Source organism: Parasteatoda tepidariorum, chromosome 10, assembly GCF_043381705.1.
Source record: "Parasteatoda tepidariorum isolate YZ-2023 chromosome 10, CAS_Ptep_4.0, whole genome shotgun sequence".
Taxonomy (NCBI): Eukaryota; Metazoa; Arthropoda; class Arachnida; order Araneae; family Theridiidae; genus Parasteatoda; species Parasteatoda tepidariorum.
The window spans coordinates 14,503,976-14,517,863 of NC_092213.1; the positions used below are offsets into that span (position 1 = coordinate 14,503,976).

At 28.9% G+C, this 13,888-nt stretch overlaps 1 protein-coding gene across 2 annotated transcripts; it reads right to left on the bottom strand.

Annotated features, from left to right (window-relative positions):
* Positions 1-185: 185 nt before the first annotated feature.
* LOC107455165 (ADP-ribosylation factor 6) lies at positions 186-13,833 on the bottom strand. Of its 2 annotated transcripts, none has more exons than XM_016072637.3 (5): positions 13,576-13,833; positions 11,092-11,198; positions 9,257-9,360; positions 5,425-5,623; positions 186-2,123 (listed from the first exon to the last, which is right to left on the bottom strand). In XM_016072637.3, the coding sequence occupies exons 2-5, from the start codon at positions 11,171-11,173 to the stop codon at positions 1,981-1,983; spliced, it is 528 nt and encodes a 175-aa protein (XP_015928123.1). In that variant the 5' UTR covers positions 11,174-11,198; positions 13,576-13,833; the 3' UTR covers positions 186-1,980. The 2 variants fall into 2 exon arrangements, with proteins under 2 accessions (XP_015928123.1, XP_042905384.1); XM_043049450.2 differs by having other exon boundaries at positions 13,492-13,586.
* Between the last annotated feature and the right edge of the window lie 55 nt (positions 13,834-13,888).

Here is a 13,888-nt window from a genome sequence, read left to right on the forward strand (position 1 = left end):
AAGTGATTTAAAGCAAAACACTGTTTGGGTTATACATTGATATCTTTTAACTGTTCAGAATTTGAGAACTAATTTTAACTTCTTTTTCATATAAAAAATTTAAAAAAAAAAAAATGAGAACGTAAGTTGCCTTGCATTTATATCATAGAGAATAGTTTTAAAACTTTTTGCAAAAATAAAGTCAGTTTCTTAAATAAAGACCATTATTTATTTGAAGATGAGAACACTTTAAGATACAATAAAGAAATAAAATAAATAAGAAATGAGGAATTTTAATAAAATCAATTCATTTTAAAACTTTCACAAACAAAACAATTTTGCAAATACATATGAGTACCATGAAATAAATAAAGCTTTGCTAAATATTTCCACGTTTTTTTCTAAAAAAAAGTATATATAATTCAATAAGAAAGTGTCAGAAAATAATTTTCTAACTTCATTCTCTATGCCAAACTTTTCTTTGGAATGATTATAAGGACAAAAGAAACCATATTTATATTTTTAACTTTACATTATTTCATGTTCCAGGCGATCATGAAAATACTTTCTGCACATATAAGTCTCTAACAGTCTAGCCGCTTGACCAATCAAAACAAAAATTTTATTCAGTGTTGTTTAAAAACTGAGATTAAGATGATTTAAAACAATTGTGCTCTCATTGTTATGGTAACAGAGTTCTAATTTCAAAGTTGCAACAATTCATTTTTTTCTCAGAAACAATAAGAAACTTAAAATGGAGTTCAAGGGGCATAGTCGTATTATAGGAAAGGGATAATTTGGTCTGATGGTTATATTTTATACCTTTAATTACCTTTTTATAATCATATACAGAGATTCTAATAAATAGAGATTCTATCTATTTGGATTAATGAAGCAATTAGCATCATTTCGGGGGTGTTTTGTCCCCCAACTCCTCATACAACTACACCACTGAGGATATCAGCAAGAATAGTAGCGATGCTAGACACAAAGGAAATGATCAAAATGCAATATACGATCTATTGTACTTTCGTTTTTTCTCATTGTTGGAAGAATATGTTCAGTAGATCTGAATGGCTGACAAGTTGAAAACATATAAAATACCCTTTTCTTCTTTTCTGCCTAGCACTGCCATTTTTCATACTAAAAATATACTTTTAAATTCACTTTGTTTTTTTATGTTAGGATCACATTTCAGCAAAAAAAAAGCAGGTGTTGCCAATAAAAATTGGTTCACTGTAACTGTGAGAGATTAACTGATTTAAATCATCATGATTTTGAGCGCATAACGCAGAATAAATGAAATTTGAATTTGATTGATGAAGCAGATGGGCCACTAAAAGTTCAAATACAGGGAGCATTTTTTTAAAGGCTGTATTAAATCAAATGTATTTAAATTCACAGCAAAATGGAAGTCAGACACATAAAATTTGATTACATGTAATGGAAAAACCGATAAGACCAAATAAGAAATGCCTTCCATATACAAATGGACTTATTTCCACCATTTATAAATAATGAATCTCATTTTTTTCCAGTCGTACATGACCTCTGAACACCGATACTCCACAAATTAAATGCACAAAATGGCAAAGGAGAAATGAAAAAAAAAATGAAACATATGAGTCATTGCACATGTACATAAAAACCCTCAAAAGAGCAGATAAACAATTACAACTTATCACAATATTTAATGAAAACAGTTCTTTATGTACAAAAAATTGGTGAAAAGCCTATACTGGAACAAATGTGTTGCGGAACGGCAGACGGATTCAGCTCGAGTGGACTGAAGTTCATTATTATTATTAAAAAAACTTGCTTCGGTTTAATTTCAATAAACTGTAAATTAATGAATTGGCCATGTTTCATCCATCCACCTCTTATTTATTAATCTTGATGAAACAGAGCCATAGAAATTGTAAGGAGTATAGAACTGGTACCAATTATTAATGAATAAATTCACATGGTGAATAAGGGTTTTTTAAATTAAGTTCACTGTCCTCAGGACTTGTGATTGGACGTTAGCCATGTCAGTCCTTCATATAGTCCTTCGCCAGTAGTAGCACAAGATGGTTGGACATACCAATTACGATCCCGAATACGGGTCAGGCCAAGCTTCTCTTGTATTTCATGTGGCTTCATGGCTGAAAAAAATAATAATAATAATAATTAAAGATACAATTTTCCAGCATTTAAAAACATATTTTGAATAAGTATGAACAATTAAAAATGAGACAAATTATAAGCTGCAGAGTTTTTCTTTTTTAGCTATAATACTTTAAATACCGGGTTGCCACTCAAATCGGGGGAAAAAAGATTTTCCATGTTTTCCTTGTATGTATTATACATAATATATTAAGAGAAAATACACATTCATTATGCTTTTGTGTAAGTTATATTAGGATAACACTAGTTTGGATTGCTAGAGAAACGTATAGAAATAATGTAGAGCTCAACATATAACTAATAATGCTCAATATATAGCAAATCAAATAATAACATATAACAAAAAATATAGGTTGGCATATTTAAAAGACAAAAATAAGAAATAAAATTCTCGGCATTTTCCCAGTTTGCAAGAAAAAATTCAAAATTCCCTGTATTTTCCATGCTGTTTTAGATTATTTTTAAATCCCCTGTATTTCTCAGGATTTCAGTGCTCTCCCTGCTAAGTGCAACCCTAGAAATTGACTGAAAATCATAAAGGAGACATAAAAAAAACAATGACAAATTCTTTAGGATGCATAATTTTCATTCAAAATCGCTTGAAATATATTTTTAAAACTTAAGAGCAGTATCTTTCACTACAAATAAATGATTTAAGTAAAACTAATAAAAATGACTAAAACTTATTGCAAATAATCCATTATTCAACCACGTCGTGTTTTCACAATCTGTTATCAAATATCGGATTTCACATTCATGCAATTTAAAAGCCACTAATATGATTTGTGTCCAAATGGCTTAAAAATTAAACATCAGAATTCGTATTCACTCTATTTAATATTGAAACATCAAGATTCATGTCCATGCGATTTTAAAATGGAACATCGTGATTTGTATTCACACGATTTAGAAATCAAGCATTGAGATTTATAAATCACGCATTGAGATTCATATTCACACAAATTAATAAAATCTCACATTGATATTTTTATTAAAATGTTGATAACATTCTGTGGAAAAATGCTTCCTACTAGGTCTAAAAATAACCACTAGGCAAATGGCAATTTAAAAAAAAGGAAAGAAAAGTGGTGTAGTATCAGAGGTTCGTGAGTATGGACTTATTGAATAAATACCAAGATTAAACTTAATAACATTTATTGAAAAATTAGGAAAACAAAACATAAACAAATGAGCTTAAGCCGGACAACCTTGCTCGTAGCCGGTTAGAATATTAATTACTCCTTTTAGTAAGGAGAAAACTACCAAAAGCAATGCGATGGCAGCGCCATCTCTGAATTAAAACAAATAGTCAAAATGATAAATTCTGGTATCACAAGTGGCAACTTAAACTAAATAAACGATCAATCACATTCTTTCTTTGCAGAAAGACTCTGGAAAGCAGAATTCTCATTCGAATGTCAAACGTCTCCATTCGAAATTTTGTTTCTTCTGAATTCATCAACATTTGATGGAAAGGTTTATGTAGACAAAGAGTTCCTTAATAATTCACATATTTCAAAGTTGTTATGATTACACTAAGTTATTTTGCTTTCCCAAATATTTTAAATAAAGTTCTTTAAAGTCAGTATGTTTAACTAAATTCAGTAATATACTTATATTATTTTTATTGTTGAATTACCTTCTTATAGTCATATTATTTTTAATATGAATACTTTTTAAGAAATATAATTTAATCCAACAAATAAAGCAAAAAAATTGCATAAAGTGGCTATTTAAAGTATTAGTCACCGACTCATTAGGTTTGACTAAAAAGCGGCTACTAAGTTATAAGAGTCTGTCGGACACTGCCCACTAACTGAAAATTTAAATTTTCAGGTCTACTACATGCACCTTTTCCTTGCTCATTAGCTATTTTTTCAATTATTTAAAATGTGTTTTTGCACATAACATTTTTGGATTTTTAATTTCAGCTTTCTTTAATCAAACTCCTCCCTTTGGTATAAATCAATACAGAATTCTAAAAAAATCCTTGATTTTTAAATTTTTTTTTGCCAAAATAAGGTGGCAATGAAAGGATTGAAACTAGTAACAAAAGTTAATCAATGTGTGCAGAAAGTGTTTTAATGGAGATTCTGTGTTTGCAGTAAGTTTTTCATTAGTCAAGTTATCTAAAGCATCAGATCAAAATTTTCTTCCCGGCTGTGGAACCAACCATAAATGATGGACCTTCATTAGAAGGAATCCCAAGAATAAATTTCATAAGCAACTGTGAACATATAAATTAATAAAAGACTCTTTTGACTTTGAAAATATGTAATGATTTCAATTTTTTTGACACCCGGTGGCTGAATGGTAGTGCTTCGCGTTCCTGTGCCACGGTTCGATCCTCGGGCTGGGCAAGGTTGACTCAGCCTTTCATCCCTTCAGTGGGTTGATAAATGAGTTCCAAGCATGCTTGAGAATTAAACACTGGGGGATTCGCATTCAGCTGAACCCCTAACCGAAACATCTGCTCCTGTACCCCAGAGCTCAAGAAAACTGAGATGGGCACAGTAGGTCATGGCCCTCTATGGGCTGTTGAGCCACTGAATTTAGTTTTATATTTTATTACTTATTTTGAAAATATTTAGTAAGAAATCATGGATTAAAAAAAGTTAACTTGCTCAAAGTAGAAAAAAAAATCAAAATTCACCTAGATCAGTTTTTGCCTCAGCGAAGAAATAATTTTTTATGAGCATGAAATTGTGCTATTGTCAGTAAGATGGCAAAAAGATTGGACCAAAATGAACAATATATAATTCAATAAAATATTTATTTAAAAAAAAAATCATCTTTCATTTTCTTAAAAAAAAGAAGAAGAAAAAATTACTTTCCGAACAACCCAATAATAAGAGATTAAAAACTTATATATTCTCACAATAGATTTTACACACATTGCATAAAAATTAAATACTAAACAATTATCCCTAGCTTAACTATATAATAATTTGTTCCCTTTTTAATGGTTTTTAAAACAAATTTTATGCTGACAACAGTACAAAAAATAAAAAGTAAATCTTCCTGATATTTCAATACAGTCTAAAGCTGATGTATTATAAATTCACTAAAAGATCAAGATTAAACAATATTTCCAATCTACAATATTTCTCCTGAACAGTTATCAAATAATATGAAATTTAATAATGCACACATTATAGTTTTATACATTCTTTCCATAAGCATATGAACAATTAGTTCAACAAAATAATACAGCCCATTTATCAACTAGCAGTTTTAAATAACATCAAACGCTTCATTATAATATAGAAAAAAACTTACCATCTGGCAGATCTTGTTTGTTCGCAAATACTAAAATAATAGCATCTCTCATTTCTCTATCATTAATTATTCTATGTAATTCTTGTTTGGCTTCATCTATCCTATCTCTGTCTGCACAGTCCACAACAAATATTAAGCCATGTGTACCAGTATAATAATGCCTCCAGAGTGGGCGGATTTTGTCTTGCCCCCCTACATCCTGCAAATTACAATACAAATACTTAAAATTAAAATAAAATGTACCATACTTTACTTTTAAGGTTAAATGTAGGGTTTAATGGTCCAACAACTAGAAGTATATTAATGCAGTAGTTCCTAATTTTTTTTCAGCTGTGGAACACTAAATCAGAGGTTCCCAATGTTTTTGACAATGAAGCCCTAAATAATTAAGCGCCTAAGGAGGAACCCCGACTTTATAATTGTATATGTATTAACCATTAAAAGACTAATTTATTAGGACCTTTTTATATTTGATAAGATGGATGAATTTTTTTCATTGTCTTATCATTAATAATCTTAAATTAGGTGAAGTCAGTCTTGGAGATATTTTGATTTGAAAAGCGAAATATGAAATACTATTGCAACTTTTTATAAATGCAATAAATTTTTTTATAAGTCTTTTTTCATAATTGTTGTTAGAAAAATTATTTTTTTTTTTTGTAAAAATTTTCATTTCTCACTGTCTGACACATAACTCTCAATAAAATTTCACAAAGGCAATTGAAATGATAAGTAAATAATGGATTATTGATTGGATCTAAAAATAATTACAGATTTTAAAAATTTTCATAAAAAGAACCTTAACTCTTGGAACCTCTTTTATTCTCATTTCTTAACTCTTTCACTTAAATAAATAATGGATTATTAAGGCTCCATGGAAGACCATTTGAGGAACCGCTGGAGTAATGATATTACAGCTGAAGCAGAAAAATTTTAAAACAATCTAAGTTTGGTTCAGAACTAAGAATCATTTATGGCAATGAAAATTTTAAATGCTGTGTTTCTTACACTTAGTAGGCATTTATACATTATATATTAAAATAAAATAATAAAAATACTTTTATCTTTTTAAAAATTTAATTTGCAAAACAAAATTATTGTTCATTAAAAATAGTTATAGATAACTCATGAGAGTTGTATAATTTTGATGCCTATTAAACATTGCTAATTTATTAATACTTTTAAATCAATAAAGAGAGCAGGTACTTTCTTTAAGCTTTACTATATAACTTCACTTCATACTATATATACATATCAGGGGTCTGTCTAAGTTTTTTTGAGAGGTACCTATTTTGTGAAAATTAAAAGTTACACTAAACAGGGTGCGTAGCCAAATCTCTGAATCAAAAATAAGCACTTTTTAAAAACTTTTCAAGCACTTTACAAAAGTTTTCAAGTACTCAAAAATTCATATTCAATCAATGATATTATTGAAAAACAAAAACTTTTTATAAACAGTTCTAACGTTAAAAAAGAAAAATCGTAATCGAAACAATCAGTACTTTCCCACATCACCGAGTGAATTCAACTTGACCCTGAACTCAGAACAAAAGTACCCTTCCCTCTACGTCAAAAAAAGTGTTAGAAGTAAAATAAAATAAACAAGTACAAAATTAAAATAAATTAAAAAGAAAAACATTTCATAAGGATCTGATATTCTCTACCCGAATTGAAGCACTCGGGTTTCGGTTCGGTGTGCGCGCATGCGCAAGTCATAACGTGGGTACGACATGAAGTCCGCGTGAATTATTACGTAGCAGCACACCCCATTTTTTTGTGAAATGCATGGGATCCAGCAGATATCACTGAAGGGAAAAAAATAATTATTCGGAAAAAAAGCACTTTTTAAAAACGCCAGCTGAAAAAAGCACCTTTAAAAGCTTTTAAAAACGAAATCCACCAAAAANAAAATTAAAAGTTACATTAAAATATCAACACCAAAATATGTTAAAATAAGAAATTGGTTTCAAAAATTGTCGCTACAAATAAAAATCATTTATGATTGGAAATTTTCTACATTTTCCCCCCCATATATTAAAAAGTAAATTTGATATTGTGAAATTTTGAGCTTAAAATTGTATCCAAATTTAAAATTCCATTGTCCATAGTTTTAAATTTTAACTTACTGCATATAACAGTACTAGAACTAAAAGTTATTTTCATTATGAGAACATTTTCAACTAGGTCATACAGAAAAAAGTTTTACAGGGAAAAAAAATTTCATAAAAAAATAAAGGCCTGTTAGATTAAATTTATAATAATGTTTTGAATGATGTTCGAATTTTGAATTCCTATATAGTTTATAGAGAGAGAACCTCGTTGTTTCAATTAAAAAAAACTCTGGCATTTATAGTTTTTTTTATAGGGACACAAAAACAAAATTTTAAGAGGCAGAGAATCTTTGAACTTGCTTTTTTTAAAGTATTTTGTGAAACTATAATTTTTTCTAAAGTTGAATTTGTGATGGTAAAGTTAAATGGTAGTAAATTTGCCCTGCACAGACCCCTACATATATATAAACAATAATAATGTATAACTTACAAACATTAAAACAAATATCATAAAGAGAAGTTGAAACAGATAATACACAATAGGAAAAAAAAATTACTGACATCATCTGTTAGACTTACTGCAGTGAAAATTGTGTGCACAGTTCTAAGTTCAAGGCAGTTTGCAAATGACCAGATTTTCCAATTAGCTTATGAAATATACAAGAGTTTGCAAAAGTTCACATATTTTAGGAGCCAAGCTCAATTTTAATGAGTTAGCCTCACATGAAATGTAAAGATCAGAAACAGCCATTTGCTTTTAGGAAATAACTAACTACATAAAGAAAGAACTTTTTAGTTTAATTTTATTAAAAAAATAAATAAAGAGGTCAGAAATAGGGTACAGTGACCACTAGTAATAAAATCACTGGCTTTGAAAATTGCCACTTTTTAAAATCAAATCTGAGAGAACATGTTAAATAAAATTATCAACTGACCTACCAAAACATGTTAAAACTATCTTTTTTAAAAATATAATTATCATCGCTTTATACAATCAAACTTTCAGAAAGCATATGCTTAAAAAAAAGAGAAAGGTCAAATCTTTTTTTTGAATGATTATTTAGAATTTTCCTTCTTTTAAAGTTTTTAAAGACGTGTAGATCCACAAACAAAAAGAGAAATTCTACATGTATGGATTACACTTCTTGGTGAAAATTAAGAGATAATGAGGCAGTTATTTTATCAAATAAAGTTCGGGATCATACTGTATTATGATTCCAACTATGAATATAGATCAAAATTAAATTTTTACATTCATTTTAAATTCGTTAACTAACAAAATGCTTAAATAGTAAGACTTTAGTTTCATGAATAAATGTGAAATGTATTCTAATTGATCTTTGGTACTCAATTAAATGTTGAAAATAACAAATTTTTTTACAAACTCAGAAATGATTTTAAATTTAAACTTGAGTAGCTGTTTAATCAAAGTGTCAAATGTAAATCAATTTTTTAGGATAAAAATGTTTTAATTTTCAACAGATTCTAATGAGTTGATTGTTTATTTTTTTAAACTCATATCAAAATTTAAGTACCGAAAACATTAAATTCATCAAGAAAAAAAAATGTATTAATGTCTGTAACATATTAATAAATATAAATATCTAGAAACTGGAAAACACTAGCAGGAAAAAGGCTAGCCTGGAAAAAATTTCTTGAGAAGGGCAAGGCCCACCCTGGGCTGTTGAGCCATTGATGATGATGATAAATATCTAAAATAAGTTTATTTCAACATTTCATATTATTTAATCTAAGAAAATGCAAATAAAATTAAAACTTACCCAAACGTTAAACTTCACATTTTTGTAAGTGACTGTTTCTACGTTAAAGCCGACTGTTGGGATAGTAGTAACTGATTGTCCTAGCTTTAATTTGTACAGAATAGCTAGTATGAATTAAGAAAAACTATTGATCAAACAACCTTGATGTTTAATGTGTAATCAATTCAACAATTACTTAATTATTCCAATATTAAATAAACAAAACAAAATATAGGATGTGCTAAAACTCACATAGAATGGGAATTTTGCACTATTTGTGCGTTAAGATGTTGCAAACACAAAGAAAACGGGACAAGCAATAGTTGGAGGTTATTAAAAATTTTATGCTATACCTGCAACCCTCATTTTTTAAACTGTGTAAGATTGAGTTTATAGCAGAAGAAATATTTACAATGCTAAAGATTTTATGTGTTTTCAATTTTTATTTTTCATTCAAAAAATCAACAACACTTTTAACTGGACTAGGTATCAGCAGTATTTTAACACATTCAGCTCAAATAAATTTGAAATAAAAGAAAAACTTCATCTTTCTTTTTTCATTATCAGATGTAAATCTCATATTTTTCACTAATTAATGACAGATCAGGCTTAAGCACAGTGAAAATCCCAGATGTCTGAGCCAATAACCAATTCTTATTGATGTACGTGTATTCGTTATCTAAGCCATAAGAACCAATCTTCATTCACAGATGTGTAATTCTATGAAAGTGCAAAACTTGTCTGAACATTTTCAAAAATGTAGAAGATTTGAGTGCAGAAAGTGGATGTAAATGGAGAGAGCTTCTACAAAATGCAGAAGAGTTGGCAGGCATGTAACACTATGCAAGCAAAAGAAGAAGAGAAATGCTTTAATCGTTGAATTATCCCAAGTATACTCACATTGTGTAGACTAATTTACGCATGCAATACACATGTAATTCAAAGAAAGTGCAAAATTTAAATGAACACTTTCAAAATATAGAAGATTTAAGACTCACTGCAGAAAGTGGGATGTAAATGGGGAGAGTTTCTGCAAAGTTTACCGGCATGTAATAGTCTATTAAAATAAATAATAATAAATAAACACTTTAATTGTCAAATTATTCCATGGTGATGTAAATATCCAGTTTTGGGGATTAGAATTGGTTACTCAATAATTGATTTACGCAATATGATGCCCCTGTTTTTGTTTTTCAGAAGTCTTATGTTTATGACAACAAGCCCAAAGCTATCTATTTCTTAAAGGAGAGCCGGGATGGCTCAGGGGATAGAGCGTTTGCCTTCCAATGAGAACCCGGTTCAAATCCCAGTTGATACTAATTCCGCATCTGGCTTGCACCGACCACATTGCTAGAAGGATCCTTGCCGTCAGGCTAACTGTGGGAAGTTCTCGTTGTCTCCCACTCCATGTAACGCAAATGAGGGTTAGTTCCATTAAAAAGTTCTCCACAAAGGCAAATTTCTCCCAACACTTGATTCAGGACTTCCCTAGTCTTTTGGATTGGGTTCAAAATTACAAGGCTACATAGTTGATCATTAGTAGTCGTAAACCCAAAAACTGGATCGGCTGTCCAGCGATGGTTATAAAATTATAAAAAATATTTCTTAAAGGGAGAAATTGAGCGCTCTTAACAACGAATCTTACAGGATGCTGAATGCTCCTAAAATAAAATTTAAATAGAAAAGACCTAATTACTTAATCTTATTTTTTCTTTTTTTAAAAAAAATCAAGACAAAAAATATGAATAAATATAACATTCTCTAAGTGGGAAACTAAACTACAGAGAAAAGTTCACATATTACAAAGTAATCAGTTTGAAAAACAAATGAAAATATTCAATTGTACAAAAGGATACTTGTTTTTCCAGCTGCATCTAAACCTAACATCAATATCCTCATCTCCTTGTTACCGAATATTTTAGATAATATTTTCCCCATCTCATTAGGCTTGTACTTTCTTCACCTAGAAAATTATTTTATATTTTGTTAACAATTTCAAAAATGAAACAAAGTGTCATTTAAACTTTTTAAGAGTCACTCTGATTTAACAAATGTATTTTTCATATAAAATCAGGCTACATGTGGTGAGGACTCTTTATGGCTTCACATACTTTCACTTAACAGTTATATGAGAAGGAAGCACATTAGTATCTATCTTGATATTCAAATTGACTTTAAGATAAGAAACTATATGGAACTGCATTAAACATAATTCTTAAAAAAAGCATGAAAATTTCAGAAAATATTTTTAACAATATGGAAAATATTATGAAAGGTAGTACATTCCCATACAACTGAGAAGAGGAGTCCAACCTAAGTCTTTTCTTTAGGTGGCATATTTGAGCATTGCAATAAGGAATCCTAGCCTAGCAGTCAAGTGTTTCTACATAATGGATCACACAGAATAAAAAAATATAAGAGACAATTCAAAGGTCATATATTTCAAGAAGTTCAGAGGAAGATTAATGTATCAGTATTTGCAACAAATTGGCAACCTAGTTTTGCTGACAACTAGTCAGTGGCGCATAAGAAAATTTACTAGATTTTTGAGATTTAAGTTAATGAACATTTACTTCTAAAGAACTTATTCAGGCAGAGGCAAGGTAGATTGGACATAGAGGCATGTTGAACCAGACTAAATTTTTTTAATGTTAAGTATTATACCTATAATTTTTTTTCCATTACCTTATTGCACCCCGAATATTATTTTTATACAGCAAGTTGAACTTTAACCCACAGTAAGCTTATAAACTTGAATACCTTATCTTCTAAAATTTGTTTCTTTGAGAATATATCAATATAATGAAATTATTTTACATAATAAAATCTTTAATTTAATAATTATTTCACGGTCTTTTGTGAAACCCAGAAAATGGGATACATAGGCCAACTAAAAATCAGAGTAGGTTGGACTATCAAAATAATTCAAAAAATCTTTATTTAAAGTAATATTTTATTTATTTTTTAGAGTTTTATTAAGGACATATAATTATATGTCCTTAATAAAATTATCTATATTTTTTTAAAAACTCGCTTTTCACAAGTCTACAATGAAGAATAACAAACGTTCAAGAAATAAAAACTACAAAATATTTTATTACCAGAAACTATAAAAAAGAATAAAATCATAGAAGGGGACAAATTCGAAAGATATAACTCGCAACTCACAGTTATCCGTAGGCAAACCTCTACATGCTTTTCTATAAAAGTTTAAAATCCTTTTGGCACCTTGGCAACTGTAATTGGCATAACAGATTTCAAAGTATGAAAATAATCCCAATTTTCGACATGTGTGTTGAAGAAGGACAAGAAATTTCTGCATTTTTGATCTCAGAAATGAAATCTGAATTTTAATAGTTCTAAATTATTTATTTGTGAAAAAATGAGGACTAGAAATTATTGGATTCTTTACTAACTGCTGATATGAAAGTTAGTAAACTCTAGTTAAAATTACATTGTAGTAAATTAAAAAGTACTGATTTCTTCTAACTATAAAATGCAAAAATTTATTTTTTTGATTTTTAATATTTGAATTATAATATACTTAGTCAGTCATAATTTATAAGCAAATTATGCACTATTGTAATCATTATTTACAACAACATCATTAACATATGCTAAAAAATAAAGTTTTAAAGAGTTAAGATGTTATGAACTACCACTTATTAATGCACTGTGTATAATGCATTATTGCTGTGCTATTTAATATAATGGGATTCGACTGCATTTTAGGAAAATTTCATAGTGTGAGCATGTTATAAAGGAATTTTAACAATAAACAAAATGATTGTCATTAATAAGAAAAATTAGTAATCGCGAGTTTGCAGACGTTACTAACAACATACTGTCAATAGCATAGGTCATTTTTTAAATTTTTAGAAGCATTGAAATTGAAAATGGACATCCTTTACAACGAATAATATATTCAAACGACTTGATTGTAACTAGCCGCTAATAAATAGGCCAGTAATAAAAAATGTAGCCCTCACTACAATGCAAGCCGAATTGGTATGTAACCTTTAATAAATCAACATAATAAAACAAAAATAGGAGACATAAAAACTCAAGTTATAGATTTAGTCAAAGGGAATAAACAGTCTATAAAGAATAACTAGTGACATTTAAGCAAAACGCTACGATTTAATAATAGTTACAAAAGGAAAAAAATTAATCAATAATTTTTAAATAATATATATGCCATAGGCTTAGTGCGGCAGTTATCGAACAATAATACTGTCGATGTAATAGGAACATACAATTTGTAACGAATCGAAATAGCTGCAAAGAGATGATTTTATTTTTTTCCCATATAAGATGATGCTGCATTCCACGATACTTACTAATGGTTAAATATCAAAACCGGTGATATCAAGGCGTTGGTCAAAGGAAATTGGAAAAAGTTATAATACGATAAAAGAATAATAATCCAATGAACATGCGGTAAAATTATTTACAATTGTTGTGCACAACATTGTCGAAAAACTATGTAAGTTTTTTCATAACTTGATTTGATAAACACATTCCAACGTTGCTCTCATTGACCTCAAAAAAGTCGAATGAAAATTAAACGGAAGTAACTATACCAACAACTCGATCGAATTTCCGGCTGCACGGTATTGCCATTCTATCAACTTATAAAAATGCTAATTAAAC

Excerpts from the sequence above, each read along its gene's own strand:
- LOC107455165 (XM_016072637.3), bottom strand. The coding sequence starts at position 11,173 with ATGGGGAAAATATTATCTAAAATATTCGGTAACAAGGAGATGAGGATA. Across the intron at positions 5,624-9,256 it reads ATGTGAAGTTTAACGTTTGG|GATGTAGGGGGGCAAGACAA; the intron begins GTAAGTTTTAAT and ends TGTAATTTGCAG. Across the intron at positions 2,124-5,424 it reads CAAACAAGATCTGCCAGATG|CCATGAAGCCACATGAAATA; the intron begins GTAAGTTTTTTT and ends TATTTTTTTCAG.